Genomic DNA, 18,169 nt, shown 5'->3' with positions numbered 1-18,169 from the left:
ACCTCTGAGTGGCTTTCTTCAGCACATTCAGCATGTTGAACTGGCGTCCAGGATGGCAGAGCACGTCGGGGATTTAAAATGATTTTAACTGGCAGTTCAGCCCTGTGAATGAGAAGAGAAATGAAAGTGAGGAAAATAAACACACGGCTAAAGTCAAGAGGGTGTGAGATTGAAACAAACTCAGTATATAAGTATATAAGTATATAAGTGCTTTGTTCTTTCGGCATCAGGTTGTGTTGTTAATTTTCTAACCTGCTAACTAGCGTCTTGAATCACTTTCTTTTTTAACAGCTAATACAGACTGCAACCGTCAGCTGTTACGCAAAGTTATTTAATGTCATGCAGGCGCAGAACAAACAAGGTAGTTGTTGGCTCTATTCTGACCTTGAAATAAAGATTAAGTTTTGTATTTTTAAAGCATTATTTAGGATAAAAGCTTTTGAAATTGTTTCTACTCAGTGCTACTTTGTGAGGATTTATACTGAAAAATCTGCTAATAATTTAAATGGGAAACATCACTCCATATGTAGTGATGCACAGAGACAGCCCTGTAAATGCGTCATGACATGCTTGACAAGGCAGCTGTACCTGCGCTTACAGGGGCCATGGAGTCAATTGCTACACATAGCCAGAGCTTTGAGGGGCAGGGGTGCGTGCCGGGCTGGGCTTGGGGTGGCACACACACACACACACACACACACACACACACACACACACACACACGATCCAATCCACAACCATACACACCACATCCCAAAGGACGCATGGTGCAGCGGCGGGCTGCAAATCAGACCTCGCCAAACACCATCCGGCCAGGGGCAGCTGAGTTCACCTGCTCCTCTATTTCCTCTATTCACTCTTTGAGAGGAAAAAAGTGTGCATGTGTGCTGAGTGTGTGTGTGCGGAGGTTGCGCAAGAATGAAAGGCAGCAAGAAGCAAAAAGAACTAAAAAGATAGAGAGAGTGTGTGTCTGGGAGAAAAAGAACGGATAAAGAGACACGGAAAGAGAGTAAGGGAAAGACTATCTGCTGCATTAACCTTCCCCTCCACAGTGCCAGTATAGAGTCTTTTCTGCACTCCTCTTTCAGCAGGGAGGACCCAGGGGATGGTAACGCTAAGCCCCACTCCATTCTTCCACCAGAAACTTTGATTTCCTATTAGGTTCCTCCTGATGGGGACTGATGGGGAGAGGAGGGGAGGAGAGGAAGGCAGGGAAGGATGGACATCGAGGTGGAGGGTAGAGGAGAGAAAAAAGAGTGGTGGGGAAAAAAGAGGAGAAGTGGCCAATAGCAGAACAAAAAAAGGAGGAGAAGAGTAGAAGAGGGCGGCAAAAACAGAAACAGATGCAGCAAGTGCAGAAAGGAGGAAGAGGGAGAGGAGGAAGGGAGGGCTGGCCACACATCACATGCAGCATGTCCGCTGTGGGACACTGGCTGTCCCTGTACTGGGTACCGAGGGCATTGTTCACACTCAGCCCATTTAGTACTGACCTTTCCTAGCTGGCAGACATACAGACTGAGAGGAAGAAAGACACACTGAGTATCAGACAGCTCAGTATGCAGATAGACAGGTGAGGGACGGTATGACAGGCTTGTAAGGATGCAGATAAGGCTGACAGCACAACAACAAAGTTTGTAAAATGACAGAAAAGTAGAAAGGGGTGTGCAGACTGTTAGCCAGGTAGGCTGGAATACAAAACAAGAACCAAATGATAGACTGCGGAGGCTTTTTTTGAAGATGCTGTAATTCCTTTCATATCTGAATTTAACAACAATGTGAAGATGGAGTGTAAGGCTGGAGATATTCTACATTGCTCTTATTGTCAAAAACAAAACAAAAAAAACATTATGACATAAACCAGTTTGTTAGATAATGTCACAGTATGTTAGATAATGTCACAATACTTCCCAAGTGTCGTGTTATTAACTAGACAAACATGATTTCCTTAAACAGCCGGACACTGTCGCAAATGTTACCTAAATAGGAGAAAATTGCAAATTTTGGGGGGGGGGTTTCAGCTGTGGATATGGTGAGCTGGCAGGCTCGCAGTAGGACCAGGGGACTGACTGAAAATAATGTACAGTGGCCAGTGACCTTCAGTGACAGTGGAGCTCTATGGCACAGAGAAACAAGCTATATCAGGATTTGGCTGCACAGCCGATACATGTTAATATGATCCATTCATTTATTTGTTAATTTGTTTTTTGCTCTTTCTGAGGGTTTTGTTGACATTAAGAAAAACACAAAGTACTAAACAAGATGTCGCATGATTGTAATTACTGTTCACTGCTTTGTTGTGATGCACCTCTACCTTTCAAACACAACTACCTTCATTTAAAACTTGCTTATCATTTAACACCGAGAAGCAAACAGACAGACAGAAACACAACGACAGAGGATTTGTTATTCTTCATCCCCATGGACACCTCAAAAACTTATCAATCACTGAATTGCTGAAGTGTCCATAGTGATCTCTGCTTGAATCAAGGCTAGGACTGAACAGAAGCATTTGAACAGAAAAGACACAATACATGGGACACACATACCGTATGTGGCCTTCATTTTGTGTCACAGTACATGACCTCCCATGAGGGCAATGCAGGAACAAAAACCCTTTGCTATACAAGGAGCGCAAGTTCAACCGATCTCTATTGCTGTCTCACCTCTTACAGATGTTAAGCAGTTGACCTGTTTTAAAGACAAGAAGGCTATAGAGCTTTACTGGAGGACTGCAGGACGCACAGCTGACGTAGGCGGACATGTGGCACATCAAGAAACTTTCTAGGGGCAGAAAGTTTCACTTGAGTAATGTTCAAAAATATCTTAAAATTAGCAAAGAAACAAATAAAAAGAATAGGCTCGAGCAACTTAAAATAAAATAAATATGAATGATCTATTAATGATTATCTTTTAACACCACAACAGCTACTCACTGATGGTAATAATTCATTTGCCCAAGCAACATCCAAGACAGGCCCTGTCGATGAACTGCTCCGACAACAACATTTATCTGTGTTTTTATGATAAGTAGTTCCCATGTCATGTGTGGGAAAGAGGGATGAGACAGATATTAAAGTTGTGTAGGCGAGACAGAGAGATACAGAGACAGAGACATACAGAGAGAGACAAAGGGGAGCAGGAGAGAGGTAGTCAGAGGGAGAATGATTGATTGATGTGGTCAGTGAGGCGTCACTGATCTCCAGGGGAGCCCCCCTCCCTCCCCTCAATGAAGAGGATGTGGATTGGCCTTAATGGTGTGAAAACAGGCCGACTGCACCACTAATCTGGGAGGAGGAGGAAGATAAGGACGGCCAAATCAGCTACAAACAAACAAGAGATAGTGAGCTTGGAAATTTCTCGCATTTGCACTGAAACATCTAATAATATCTCAAAGCCTGCATCTGTGGCACGGGAAGGCCTTTCTTCCAAAAATTAACATTGTGACAGAGGAAACAAATGAATATTTATGCATTTTCATGACACCAAAACAAGAGCCATTGGGGGGAACATGATTATAGCAGAATTAAGAGGAAAATACCAGTGTCTAATTAGCAAACTTAACAGGTGGAATATGAGCCTGGTCTCACACTCACAGTCAAACGACCACTGTTTATGTGTTTGTGTTTTCCTGTAGAGAGGCTTGCTGATCCATTACAGCAGTAGGAAATGTCTAGCTATATTAGCTGTGTTATCCTGCTGGGATCTTGTGTCTCACTGAGGGTCCTTTACTCTTAAAGATGCCCTACAGGCATTACCAACCAACAGACAACAAATATACTGAGAGACAGACAGAGTTAAGACCATCTAAAAGACGTTTTCACATCCAGCCCTCTGCACACTTTAAAGCTAACATTTCAATCTAGAACAATTCTGTAATAAATAGTAATGTGGTGATTCTGAGCTATTGTGAACGGTTTTTTACTGTCATAACTGAAACAGAGAGCAGTTTTGATGAAAACACACTTGAGTGTAGGTATTTCAGCTATTTGTGTGAAGGTTGAGGTTTGTAAACACACTGTTATATTTCCTGTCTGGTTGAAAACATCCGTGTTAATCCAATTCCTTCACTGTGGGAAGCAGTGAGCTGTTGTTTCAATCTAGCAGGGGGCTTGTTTTTTCTGAATGTGCCCTGCAGCTACTGTTGTGAGTAAAGAGACCACTCAAGAAATACACGATAGCACCGCTCCTCTGTTAAGTGGGTGATGTGTACCAAGGGTGTAGGTTTTGCTTCAACACTGGAGGGGACACATGATGTGAGGATTTGGGGGGGTTTCTCTTTTTTTGAGCATCAAACACCTAATTTCTTGCATTCTGGTAAACTTTTATGTGCCAGTTTGTGACTTTTCTGCATCAATTTAGAGTAAAAATGCAATTTAAGCCCTTGTCTCATGTGAACTCCACTGAATGTTTGGAAAATCAGATCTGGACATGGTCCAAAATGACCCCTTTACACATGTAGCACACAATGAGGGATTTTCTGTGTCATAAGCGTTCTTGCAGACTGGAAATACTGCATTTGGTTTAGGGGACGGGTGGCACCAAGGGAGACCATGCAGAAGGCAGGACATGACAAGGATTACACCATCCTTGCGTAGCCGGTTTGTAATTTGGTCCTAAACAACAAGTTCCTGAATCTCCTCATCTCTCCACTTAGACATTTTTTTGTTGCTGTCTTTGTGTAAATGGCTCTTCTTCTTCAACTGGATGCTTATTTTCTTCTGGTTTCACATAAGTCACATGACAGACATGTCAAGAACGCACACACTCATTTGCTGTAAATTGTTGTAAATCTCGCCTGCTCTATTCACACATTAGCTCAATTGGACATTACATAGACGTTTTCTAGGGAGCTTTTAGGAAAGTCAGTTTTATGTCTGATTCAACTGATTTGCACATTTGGGTTTTCACATACAGCTCCTCTGCGTAACGTGATAATTTCAAGTTTGCAGTGTTTGAACGAGTAAGGGCTGACTTTTGTGAAAATAAAAGTCAGCTGCATGTTTTTTGGGGGTTAACAAGTGCACATGTTCTAAATTTTGAGCGGGGCATGTCCCCAGTGTCCCTCCTGAAATCTGCTCCTATGATCTGTGCAGTTGGTTGGGCTTTTCAACAGGACTCAGAGTCCCTCGGGGTATTGAGGGCACTGATACACAAGCAACACTTAACTAAATATTATTTCTTAGGTGACCCTAAAAACATAGTATTTGTGTGGTATCAACTGCTAATTTAACTATTTAATTTAGGAAATAATACAAAAACCTATTTATCAGATATGTTTAGGCACCTAGGGTTTATACTTTAGATTTACTAAATACAGCACATATAAACCTTAGTTTATGTCACACAGGTCAACCACAAGGATGACCATATTAAAACTTTACACAACATGATACACCATGTACTGGTCTGTCTCAGAAATTGCAGTTCATTCAAAAACAAGTATTGTATAAACAGTCTATGACTCAACTGAACTACGTGAAAGTCCTCAAGCCGGTGCAGTAATATCTAACAGGGAACCAGCTGAATTTGGTTCTTGGGTTCTGGATTAGAAGTGAGACAGTTCAATGCATTAAGGCTTAATGCTGCATTGAACAGGACGTTATCTGATATACCTGGCCGGTTTATGCAGTAGGAGAAGGTGTGTGAGTACATGGCATGTTGACAAAAAGGGAGCCCAGACGAAGCTCACTCTCCATGTGATTGTGTGCGTGTGTGTGTGCGCGCAAGTTTTTGTCCCTGAAAATGCACTTGTGCCATTCTCCATCTAAACTCCTGTGTCACTCTTAGTCACCAAATCTCAATTGCTTGCTTTTCAGTGCACAGAAACAGTTTTCCACAGCTCCTTTGTGGCCTGCCTCCTCCCTGGATCGGCAGCTGAATGGACAGATTGAAAAGAGGGGGGTGGAAACGATAGGACATGTAAATCTAATTGGTAAGATGGAGGCAAAGATGTGCAAGTGCAGATAGTGTGTGTAAGCATGCACTGCCAGCACTGTGTGTCTATGTGCACCTGAGAGAGAGGGAGACAGGCAAGGTGAGGGGGTGCGCTGTCGCTGTCTGTGCTCTGTGTGCTGTATGAGTGCGGGAGGGAGGCTGTAATCGATACCCTTGTCTGTTCCCTACTTGCCCCACTCTGAGGCCGCTCCACCCAGGCCAGCCCGGGAGAGAGTGGGGGTCCCCTGGGAACTGGACAGGACAGGGAGGGAGAAGGGGGGCCAGCATGGAGGCCAGGCTTTCAGCCACTATGAAAAGGAGCGGAATCAAATACAAGCAAAATCTCCTTCAATATACTGTATCCCTCACCTGAGTAGGGCAGTGAGCTGAAAGGAGATCCGCGGGGGCGACTGTACAATGGGCCCAGGGAGGACAAGAGAGGAGAGGAGAGGAGAGATGTAGTTAATTTAACAGGTGAGCGGGGGCAAAAATAGCAAGGTTTAGTGAGAAAAAGAAAGCAGACGAAAGAGAACCATCTTCAGCTACCTGCTGCAAGATGTTCAGAGTCTGACCTTTACACTGCCATGAAGAAAGCTGAATGCCAGTCCTCATCATGATCCTCTTCTTCTTCTTCTAGCCCCACTTTGCCTCTTATTGTGCGTGTCCTTGCTCTTCTATTTCCTCCTTCTCATATAGGGCATTGGTGTATGTTCATACACTTTTGCATGCAAGCATGCAGGACGATCCCAATTCTGCAAGAAAAAGCACAGTGAGTCCAATATGAAGTTTACTAGGCCTGCCCCTTGAAAGTCGAAGATCTGAATCATCAGTCCGAGACCTCAGTTTACTGAGATTCTTCAAACTACTGATGATCCTCGCTTTCACACTGCACTCTGAGGTAAAAATCATTACAATACATCAAGTCTGCTCAGTGAAGGTATGTTGTACAGGTAAAGGCAGATGTGAAGCCAGATCCACGGTATGTATGAAGCCTTTTCTGCTCTTTTATAAAGAACCAAACACTTGGCGACAAAATGCTGCTTCAGTGTGTGACTTTAAAGAGCACGCTGCTGTTCCTGAAACAAAAGAAGTTTGACAAGCACAACATGTTAAACAAAATGACATTGTCCCTGTTATATGGCGGCTTATCTTGTCCTCTGCTCTGAGGGTAAGTAGCTCCCAAACCATATTGTTTTCCCAATTTGAAGATTTTTCCATCTTCTTCAAGGTAGCTGCTAACTGCTGCTAGCCGCTTTTTAAATCTAGTCGCTGTAGGTCACAGAATGTCGAAACATCACACCTGTACCACCTCTGCTGCTGGCTTAAAGGTGAGACAATTCTGTCCACTCAGTCCACGTCATAACTCTAATAAAGAATGGAAAGGCAGCATAACAAATTCCTGTCAAGGACAAGCAATGTAAAAAAGGCTTGAATGAGACAGCAGCAGCTGCCTGGAGGAAGAGAAACCCCGGGCTCTGTGGTAATGTTATGTTGTGTTAAAGATCGGAGGGCTAACTTGGCTTGTTTAACGTATTATGTTTATGTCACCCTGGACATCCTGCCAAACCCTGTTAAAAAATCTGGCAGTTCAAAAATGTTGCTTGATATAAAATGGTAAAAAAAAAGGGACAAATATTTGAGTATTGACATTGAAAAGCCAGATCCAATCTAACCGACAAAAATTTGAGTCAGATTCAGCCCTAAAGTTTACCCACACTTTCACTAAGACTTCTAGGAAACAGACATTGTATCAATCAGCCCTGGCCACAATCAGTTAAAGGCTATATATGGACCATTTCAGTCTCATGCTGAGTATTAAAGTAATGGGTAATAAAATAAAGTTAAAAAAAAAACCTAAATGCAACTTATTTACATTTTTTTCAATACATATTTTGTACAACGCCCGTCATTTTTTCCCCATCATTATTAATTAATATAATAATCCTTTTATTGCAGGTACCTGAAACAGACTCTGGTCACCTGGTTAACCTAATGGCACTGACACTCATCGATGGGACAGTCTGTGACACACGGCACATGTTCTCGTGTGTACACATGGTTGTACAGTACACGTGAATCTGGCAGATTGCCAGCAGAGGTTACATGTGGTGAAAATGACCGGTGTCAAGTGAGTGGGTGGGTGTGTAGGTGGTGGAGACACACTCACGTGTGTTTGAGGACACACACAAACACACACACACACACACACACACACACACACACACACACACACACACACACACACACACACACACACACACACACACACAGGAACAACCTAGCTCGCTGCACTCTCACCTTCTCACACACATCTCGTGTTCCCAGGTGTGAAAAAGATGGAAAAGCACCTCCAGCCAAATCACTTCCGAAGCTTCCAGGGGTTTCTTTTCATGTGTGCAGAGTTGGTCAGAGTGAAGGTCTCTTCCCGAGCTGAGAAGGGCTGGCTGCACGCTCTCGGTAACTCGACCTTGCTGGAAGTCACAGTGTCAAAGGGAGTAAATAGCCTTGCAGTTGAGGTGTTTCCGATTTGGAAGTATAAGCACACCACACACACTCACACAGAAACAAGAGACATGCACACACACATCCATTGCAGTTGAGGTGTTTGCAATGCATTTTTATGACAGATTAATGAAGTGGTTAAAAAGTAGTAAAAAAGAAAATGGCACAGAGTAAATCAAAATGAAAGCTATAATAATCAGAGAAATTTAAAGCTTCACAGAATAATATGACAGTAAAAAGGATCACAAGAGGACAAGTTTTCAGAAAGTGATTTTCAAGATGATACCAATGAACAAAGAATAACATGAACAGAAAAATATATGCATACACATCAAACTTTTGCATCCTCAAACATGCAAATCTGCCATACACACACTCACATGCACACACACAAACACAAACAAAGCCATGTAACTGATTCCGCAGGAGCATTGAGCACTGTGGATAATTGGTAGCACCATTGTGCTGCTCCTCAATGGGCCGGTTACCCAAGAAGCCTCATGTTCGTGTTCATGTACATTTGCTTTGAAGGTGGCGGACACAAAGAGCTGAACCCTGCCCAGAACAAAGCCCTGGGAGACCCTGCTTCACCCATAGATGTCTTTCATGGAGAGAACCGCAGAGATAAATGATCTTCTTCCTCATATCAGTGTGTGTGTGACTGTGTCAGTGTGTGTGTGTGCAGCTGGACATGTTTTAAGGGATGGGCTACTTGTCATCATCGAAACCGCAGGATGTATTTTGTCAAAATAGTTTAAGAAGATGTAATGCCCTTAGCTTTGGGGCCTTTTCAAAATAAGAGGGACAGCAAGTTGCAATAACTTTGTCTCTGTAACTATCACACATATTAAATGACATCTGTACTTATTTGGACTTTTGTTCTATATAGTCATTTTGCAGAGGACTCACTGTCATTACCAGAACTCATATTGGTGGTTGCTCTTATTCTTAGTAACTGTTTACCCTACAATAGGAACACTCAACTTGAAAAGGATGAAATAAACAAATATTCATAATTAATATAATTTGTCTGGATGTCTGTCGTGTTTTTTTTTTGTTTTTTTTTTAAACTTTATTTTGTAACTATCACACATATTAAATGACATCTGTATAAATACAAAATATATATTGATGTTTTTAAATGCACTCTGGCCTCATATTTACTTATCTCAGTGATTTGATTTCTTTGTGAATTAGAACAGTCAGTGGGCTACCACTTTATTGAGGGCCAATTTTGGCCCTAGCTGTAAGATGACAATCGCCATTATACAGTATATAACTTGCTTTTTTGCAGCAGAATGGGAAATAATGAGTTTTTCTGTCTAAAATCATTCAGCAATTCCATCTCTGTTAAAGCTGTTCAACAAACCTATTGTTTGGATTAAGTTGGAATTATCTTATTATATTTGACCTTTGCTTCAGTGATCATTTATATGCCAGATAGTCACTAGTCACTACAGTAAATAAGTAGACATTTTATCCCATGTATTCATACATTTTATCCACTTCTATGTCAAAATCACACTGCCATACTGTTGACCCCCTTGTTTTATCACAAAAGTTTTTTTTTTTTCTCTTGTGATGAGTTTTGGGAACTACAACAGAAATTACAAATAGTTTACAATACAGATTATAGCTCTAATAAAAAAATACTTTTTACTTCTAATTAAGGAACAGGCCTACCATTTACAGGCCCTGGGGCCCAAAGTGTCAGGGACCTTCATCTGCAAAATGTCACTCAAATTACTGATGAAGACTCAAGATTACCACAAAGAGATGTAAGGGAACTGAAAAGAAACAAAAAATAACCGCAAAAACAGGCAAAAGGACCAGAATGAGGCACAGCCTGATAAAGACACGAAATAACCTCAAACAAATACGAAACAACAAGACAATGAAAAAAATCCAAAAAAGAGGCAAAATCACCACAAAGTTTGGTTTGCTTGCTCCTTTTGCATATCTTTGCCCAGTGACTCATACCCATGAAGCACATGAAAAAAGTAATGGATACCAAGATTTGCTGTTTTACAAATGCAAGGCGCATAAGTGAATATCTTAAAAAAATATATATGAATAAATAAAGCAGAACTCATTATTTCTTATTTTACTGAATCTGTGCTGTCTTTTTTGAAATATTAGAACAATACTGAGAATGATGAGTTGTAGCGGTTAGTATGTGGTTTGTTTTGGGCACAGCTTTAATGTCTGCCTCTTGTGTGTCCTGGTCTCAGCTAAAGGGGGTCAGTTTAGGCTGACAGCCTCTAGGCGCTGAACTAAGAACTAAGGGCTCATTTTTCCCACTGTAATTAGACTGCTTGATTTGCACATGAAATGGTTTAGCTTCATGTGCCTGAGAAAAACTTGCAATGACCAACTCTGCGTGCCAAGATGCTCCCTGAGTGATCCTATCAACCAGAACTTATGCATAGTTGCTCTGTGTTTCCTGCAACATTTTTTATTATGACTTTGTTTTAACTGTGTTTTTTTAAATGACTCCACTCATAAAAATCTTTTTGGAATTGTGTGTTTTTACAGTAAACCCTTGCTTCAAAATAAATGTTCATCTTACAAATTAAATCACAGCCCAACATGTGCATAAATCACAGGGTAAATGTTAAGTTGGACACATTTTGTAATACTTCCCAGCGATTTCACTGTAACAACATAACACAGAAGACCAACTCTGCAGATATAAACGCTACTATTTGCGTGACTGTAGCACTACCAAGGAAACTCATTAACAATTGATAGCAGGACTGAGTTGGAGCATGCAATGCAACAGGTGCTCATTGCGTCACAGCTGCATTGTGTGTGTTTGTGTGATCACTGTAGGTTACGCTACAGTACATGATAATACAGGCCTGTGGTGGCTAATGAGAGGTGAGGGCTGCAGGGTAATTAAAGGGTAAGATTAAACAAAGGGGCAGCTATATGGTTGTTGGCCATTAGACAAATTTACAGTCAGCTGAATTGAACTGTCTATCTATCTATCTATCTATCTATCTATCTATCTATCATGTACCTTGTAGCCTGTCTCTATTCTGCCTTTTTGCCCAGCCTCTCACTTATTATTCTGTCTCTATCTGCCCATGGTGTCCTCACTCGCCACCACCTCTCCCGCTCTCTCTCTGGGACAGCAGATGGAGACTATGGCCCAGTTCTGCCTTTTGTTCTGGGTCCCCAGAGAGACCCGTTGCTTTTTGGACAGCACACTGCTCGGCTCCCCATATCTCATACAAAATGCAAGCGCCTTTCTTTTCATTAAAAAAAAGGGAAGCTGTGGAATGCACATATTCTGAATATACTTATTGAAATGAGCATGACTACAGAGACTTACAACATTGAACACATCTCTTGACTAAAGACTATATAACGTCACTGAAATTTGGAGTGAGCTTTTTGTGCATAAGATGTTCTTTTATGCATGACAGTGTTGGTTTTACTTTTATAGTGCTGCCTACCTGCTTGCTGCACTATTTGCCACATCAAGAAGTTAAAGATAAATTCCTGTTGATACTTGGTTTAAGTGCTGCTGGGAGAATTTTGCCTGCAGGGCTCCCTGCCAGAAAACATTTTGTTTTCAGTCAAGTTAAAGGAAATGACTGTAGCTTTGGGTTAAAATGAATAGACTGCCACTGCAGCAAACTTTGCACCCCTGTCTCCCACTTGTTTAATGCATGTGCTATTTTAGAGATAGAAAAACCTGTTCCTATAAGGTTGTTTAGGTGTTTAATGGGAAGGTAAGGAAAGACAAAAGAACATAAGATAAACAGCTGTGAGAGAGAAGACAATGTGCAAAAAGGGTTTTATTTCCCCTTTTCGTTGTCTTGTTTCAGTCACAACAGCACCCACACGCGTCAGTGCGTCTCAGGTTCGCACTAACTCCACCACTCTGTTGTTATTTTTCATAACGTCCGTGCGTAAATAATTAATGTGCCTGAAACCTCAACCTGACCACCATCCCACCTGTTGAAAATGGCTGTTGTTACCCCCCCACTTTCTATAGGTACCACAGGTGGTTGATGAAATAACGCATGTCAGTCGTCATTATGAGGGCCATCATACAGACCAAACGAAAAACAGGCAATATTACAAAAAAATCAATAACAAAACAAAAACAAAAACAAACCCCCAACTTAATTCGTCGTATTTGAAGACACCACTTAGTCTTAAAAATAACAACACAAAACAAAAAAAGTGAGCTGTTAATTGTAATAAGCATAAAGTCACTGCAATAAACATCACCTTTAACGGTGTAGATACTAACGATAAGGACATTGTTAAAAGCTGTGCCCATGGTTGTTGCGGTGAACCATAAATCTAAACGCAAATTTTGTCATGGTTGTGGATTTTCTCGTTACCCACATTCGGTGGTTTACTTATTTGCATAGCTTAAAGGAAAAAAAAACAAATATTTTCGTTGAAAACTGAATAGATAAAAGCACCATCTGCCTCGTGCATAATGCATGCGTATCTTTAATCTACTTTAATTGTATTTTCGGTTAATACAAAGGAAAATGAAAGGCATTCTAATGGGTGATCACGGACGAAAACATGTTGACTAGGACCTCGTCGGATAGACAGTAAGCATCTTTTTTATTTTTAAAATGCCACGATATTGCGATGATGTCCCTCGTAGCCCATTCCCCACAGAGAAAAGTAATGTTGCGGTCATATTTCCATCGTATCCCTTTAAAGTGTTTACTGAAACATGATCTCCTTTCACCGCAACACGAACTCGCTGCAGATGGCTGTCTGATCATACTCGGATAGAGTCCTACCTGCATAAAATCTGTTAATAATTTAACACAGCATCCTCATTATATTTCGCTTTATTCCCTGCCTTCAGGAGGCGAGCAAAGGGGCACGGATTGTGATTGGCTGAGCACAGTGGGTGGGAGACAGAGCAGTGACAGGTAGCAAACAGGTACTTCAGGCAGTTTCATAAATAATTTGGAAGTATTTTCCTTTTTTTACCACGCCCTTGTGTCGGCCAAGATTTTGACACGCTGTAGATGAGTCACATAGAAGTTGGAGAAAGAGAGAGGAGAAAAAAACAAAAAAAAACCTTCAGCCTGAGTCACGCAGTGGGACAGGTTAACAGAGCCAGTGTGCATGATGCGTGCACACTCATGCGCGCGTGTGTTTGAGTTGATGGGAAGAGAAAAAAGAAAGGAGAAAGAAAGAGAGAGGAGGGTGTATCGACGTGTGTGTATGTGTGTATGTGTGTTCAGGTCTTTCTTTAGTTGAGAAAGTGTGTTCCCTCTCGAGTCAGGTCCTCGGGGACACGGTGGGGACCCGCGAGCGCTCACCAGCTGACAGCGCGTGCTTCATTGAGGCCATCCAACACCTCGGCCCACGAGCCTGCCAACAATAGCCTGAAATTAATGCACACTCCCCATTACCAAATCTGGTATTCACCAAATGGACGGCATGGCAACAGTTCAAACTTTTCTCGGAGAAGATTGTTGCAAGAAAACAACATTGTACTATAATTTAATGCAGCGTTTCCCTGCGTCAAAGTTGCCACAAGCATCGCAGTTTGAGCCACCAATCACAGGATTGCGGGTCAGGGGGGCGCGTGCACCTGCAGCATATGGCGAGCGAGCGCGTGTTGGACACGTTTCATGTCGCTGTTAGTTTACGATAAATTACATAAGAGAAGATCAAGTGTTGAAAGTCTCTTTAATTTAATGGAAAGGCCCATGGTTCACGTACAGATATTTCCCCCCCACATCACTTTGGTCGGTCAAACAATGGGCTAAACTTTTATCAGCAGGCCACTTCATTATTTCCTGAACACTATAAGGCCTCGTTAATGTCACTCAGTTTTTTCCCCCTCTTTTAAAAACACATTTATGAAAGTTATGGTACAGCAGATTTACATTTTGTTATACACAATTTCTAAAATGAGGTAAAAGGTTAAAACTTTTATTTTTTATTAGCCTATTTATAGAATGAATCGTATTATGATAATCATTTTATATTATTATTAACAAAAGTAATAATAATTTATTATCCGCTCAAAAGTGAGTTGTTATAAGGAAAATGAAGTTAGGATTAATAGTGCTAGTTTATTTTCTAACAATCGCAATCCATCGTTATTATTATCATTATTATTAATACTAACAGTAATCATAATGGTAATAATACGAATAATAATAATAATAATAATAATAATAATTAATTATTATTATTATTTTATTATTATTATTATTATTATCATCACTATTCTAGGAAAATTTATCTGAGAAAGGTGCGTGGAAACAAAAGACAGAGAAACATCACATTTTCCTTTGCTTTTTTTATTCCCAAAATCAAATTAACGTAACAATAAATGGCAAAATGATAGCTTTTTTCCCAAGCAAATTTAACTATGGAGTTACAAAATGCAAATCAAATAAAACATAACAATAAATACATGTCAATCAATCTCATCCAGTGAAAGCAAAAGACACACAAGTTCATCTGAAAATACAAAAGAAAAATACAAAAGAAGGCAGCAATGATGGCTACATTAAATAGGCTATTTGTACGGAATTGGCAGTACTACACTAGCAAACAAAGCAAAACAACGTTGTTTATGGTTTGAAAAAAAAAGTCGTATTCCTCAAGCCTCTGGCTCGTATAGTTTTAAAGTGCACATTATGAACTTTTGAAGTTGCGAAACAAAATACATTAGGCCTACATACAAATTAACAAATAAAAACATAAATCACATCAAAATCATTTTATAGCTACAAAAAATGTTTTTTTTTTACATTATCAAATATAGGCAATTATCCATACAGTTATGATTTTGTGGAAGACAGCTTTTTGGTCGGAGTGACGTGGGAAATACCCATGGCAGTGCTGCGCGCGACATGGCAGAGGGGTCTTCCAACCACGTCTCCATGGAAACTGGAAATTATAGGTTATACATCTATTGGCAGAACCGAATTAGGCCTATCTCCCTCACACAAAAAAAAAAATATTTTTTAGACTATGTAACAAGTTGATACAGTAGAATTGTTAAAAATTGATAATGAGTTTTTGAAAAAAGATCTTAGCTGGAAAAATCTTAATTTCCCAAAACGACATTTTACATGATTGACACGGCTAACGGGCATTATTTTATTGTAGGCTATTGTGAACTTTTAATATAGGCGAGTTTATTCTTGTTTTTCAGAATTCAGAAAGCAACAGTGTGATGATGGTGGCTGCGTAGTTTGAGTTCAGAGAGGTCATCTTCTTCACTTGAGTGGAGCTCCATCGCTATTTCATCCGAGTCACTGAAGTGGGAGTGCGGGGAAAACTCTCCGTCGCTCCGGGGAGATTCCTTCCTGCCTCCGCCCGGCGCCAGAGAGCTGCCGGCCCGGGTGGAGGGTGAAGGAGAGGGCGAGCGCATCGCTTCTTCAACCATGGCGGAAAATGAACTATCATCGAAGGAGGAGCGGAAAGGGATCCCGCTGATGTGGACAGGTAAGCTGCCACCTGAGACGGGCACAGCCGCCGCTGTCCTACAGGTTGCAGGGGCCGGGGAAGCCCTGTCCTTCGCCCCGTCAAAACCAACAGTGGGTGAGAGCATGATGTCACACTTTGGCGAGTTGCTGTTATTGTTTGAGGCGTCGTTACTGCTGGAGGAGACCGGACCTTGGAGCAGATCGGCCAGAGCATTGATGTAAATCTGCGCCATCTGTAAAGTTTCATATTTGGAGAGCTTCTTATCGTTGTCAAACGCCGGGATGACGCTGCGAAGTTCATCAAACGCGTGGTTTAGCCCGTGCATTCGCCTCCTCTCGCGCGCGTTGGCGGCTACGCGCCTCTGCTTCTGGACCCCGTTGATGGGTCTGCTGGACTGGGCTCTCTGTCTCGTGGATGTCTCGTCCTCGGATCCGGTGACCGTGCCTTGAAGACGGCACAAGTCCCTAACTTTGAGGGAAGAGGAGGGGCTCTTGGCAGTTTTTCTGAAGCTGGGAGGGCTGGGGTGGCCCGTGGACTCTGGGGAACTACTCTCTGAAAAATGAAAAATTTAATGCATTAGTCCGGTTTGACCACAGCTTATAATAAATACATGAAAGCATATTTTGACTTTTTTTGGTTGTTAACAAGACGCACTTCACACATTACATTAATGTCACTATGCAAACTAAACTTTTGAAACTTTTTCTGAAAATGAAAGTCTTCTGCCTAGCTAAAACCTTAAGTGCACCCAAAATAACTTAATCACTGTATATCCCAGATACCTGTTGAATCTGATGCATTGCAGGTGATAGTGCTTTAAAACTGAATGTAAAAACGCGTATGTCTCACCGTTGTAGGAGCCGGTGCTCGGACAGGGCGAGTGCCGCAGGTAGTCGGGTGAAGTGGCGTGTGCCGCGCAGGTGCCAGAAGGCTGCACCGGAGCCAGCCAGGCGCGTGGGTCACTGCCGCTGTCCACGAGCGTCAGTCCAGGTTCGTAGCGGGACTCCTCGAACTGCTGCTGCTGCTCCCCTCCCCTCTCCATCACTTTCGGGCTCTGCAGCCGCGAGTCGAGGACCGCCACCTCTCGTGCGCCTCTGCTCCAGTCTTCCACACTTCGGACATCCATGTTTCCAAAAGACGTCAAAAAGTTGAACCGACTTTTTGAAAACAGTTCTTGGGAGGCACGCACTGCTATACGGTCGCACTGTGTGAATATGACTGTCGCGTGCGAGACTCCTTCTCTGGTGTCTCAAGGCGCGGCGTCCGTTTAAAAAGCGGCACGCGTCTGGGAGCCCCCCTCCTCGCGCTGGTCGCGTGTTGACGTCCAATGAGAAGTCTCGCTAAGGCCCGAGAGAGGTGATTATGGCCCCCCGAAGCCGGACTGTTTATGATAACGTTACAATTTAAGGAGTGTTTAACGCAAGGGAGGTAAGGGGAACCTCCCACAGGACGCACGTGCATGGAAAGCGTGGACAGCGCGAGACGTGCGCAGCTGGGACAGAATTCCTACCTGTACGTGTGGCTGTAACATCACAGGGGGAGGGAGGAAAGAGAGGGGGCTGAAAAGGGTTAATATGCCATCCTCAACTGTCTAAACTGCTTAAGTGTGTAAAGACTGCACATTAGTTTGGCAGCACAACACGACTTTTTCCACCATACTCCAAAGTTCAAGTCAGCATAGATGGACCACACAACATCACAATTACCTACAGGTGAGGCTACTTAAAGAAAAACGGTAAATCAACTTAAAGTAGCCGTATGCCTACATCTCAATGCAGGAACTCTACATTTTATGAAATTTACATAACTGCTTTTCATACTTCAACAGTGACACAAATGCAGGGAATAAGTTGTAGAAATTTACGTAGTTGAAGGTTTTTTCCCCTTCTTCATGACTAGAAAAACAAAACAAACAAACAAAAAAAAACTAAAAACAAACTTGTGGCTAGGTAAAGCTTGACCAAAAGTCATCTGGGGAAAAAAAAGTTACTCAAATATTTTTGAGGCTCCTGGGGCTCGCGCGCTCATTGTCAATTCATTCATGCTAAGATCATCTCCAGTTTCCATTTTTCTTTTGTAGCGGGTCTAAAAGCTTTTGATCCAGCTCTCGGAACGCCCTGCCGGTAAAAAGGGCTTCACAGGGAACGGAAACATGAGCAGGGGTCTCGCGCTCAACACTGTTTCCGTGCTGACACGAGCTGGATGTGGCGCGCGGTTGCAACTGGAGGTAGCAAGGAGAAAGTACACGCACACACATAAAGTATGCACACTGACCCAAGACAGTGTGTGC

The 18,169-nt window shown here is 42.1% G+C and overlaps 1 protein-coding gene across 1 annotated transcript; it reads right to left on the bottom strand.

The window, feature by feature from the left end:
- Window positions 1-15,586: 15,586 nt before the first annotated feature.
- Window positions 15,587-17,005, bottom strand: atoh1a (atonal bHLH transcription factor 1a). Its single transcript, XM_042487526.1, has 2 exons — window positions 16,729-17,005; window positions 15,587-16,431 (listed from the first exon to the last, which is right to left on the bottom strand). The coding sequence occupies exons 1-2, from the start codon at window positions 17,003-17,005 to the stop codon at window positions 15,608-15,610; spliced, it is 1,101 nt and encodes a 366-aa protein (XP_042343460.1). The 3' UTR covers window positions 15,587-15,607.
- Between the last annotated feature and the right edge of the window lie 1,164 nt (window positions 17,006-18,169).

The sequence above is a fragment of the Plectropomus leopardus genome, chromosome 6 (assembly GCF_008729295.1).
Source record: "Plectropomus leopardus isolate mb chromosome 6, YSFRI_Pleo_2.0, whole genome shotgun sequence".
Lineage (NCBI taxonomy): Eukaryota > Metazoa > Chordata > Actinopteri > Perciformes > Serranidae > Plectropomus > Plectropomus leopardus.
This window is presented reverse-complemented; position numbering and strand designations above follow the sequence as displayed.

Bases quoted from the DNA above. Each gene is read 5' to 3' on its own strand.
- atoh1a (XM_042487526.1), bottom strand. From the start codon at position 17,005: ATGGATGTCCGAAGTGTGGAAGACTGGAGCAGAGGCGCACGAGAGGTG. The intron at 16,432-16,728 runs GTGAGACATACG...TTCATTTTTCAG, and splicing joins GAGCACCGGCTCCTACAACG to AGAGTAGTTCCCCAGAGTCC.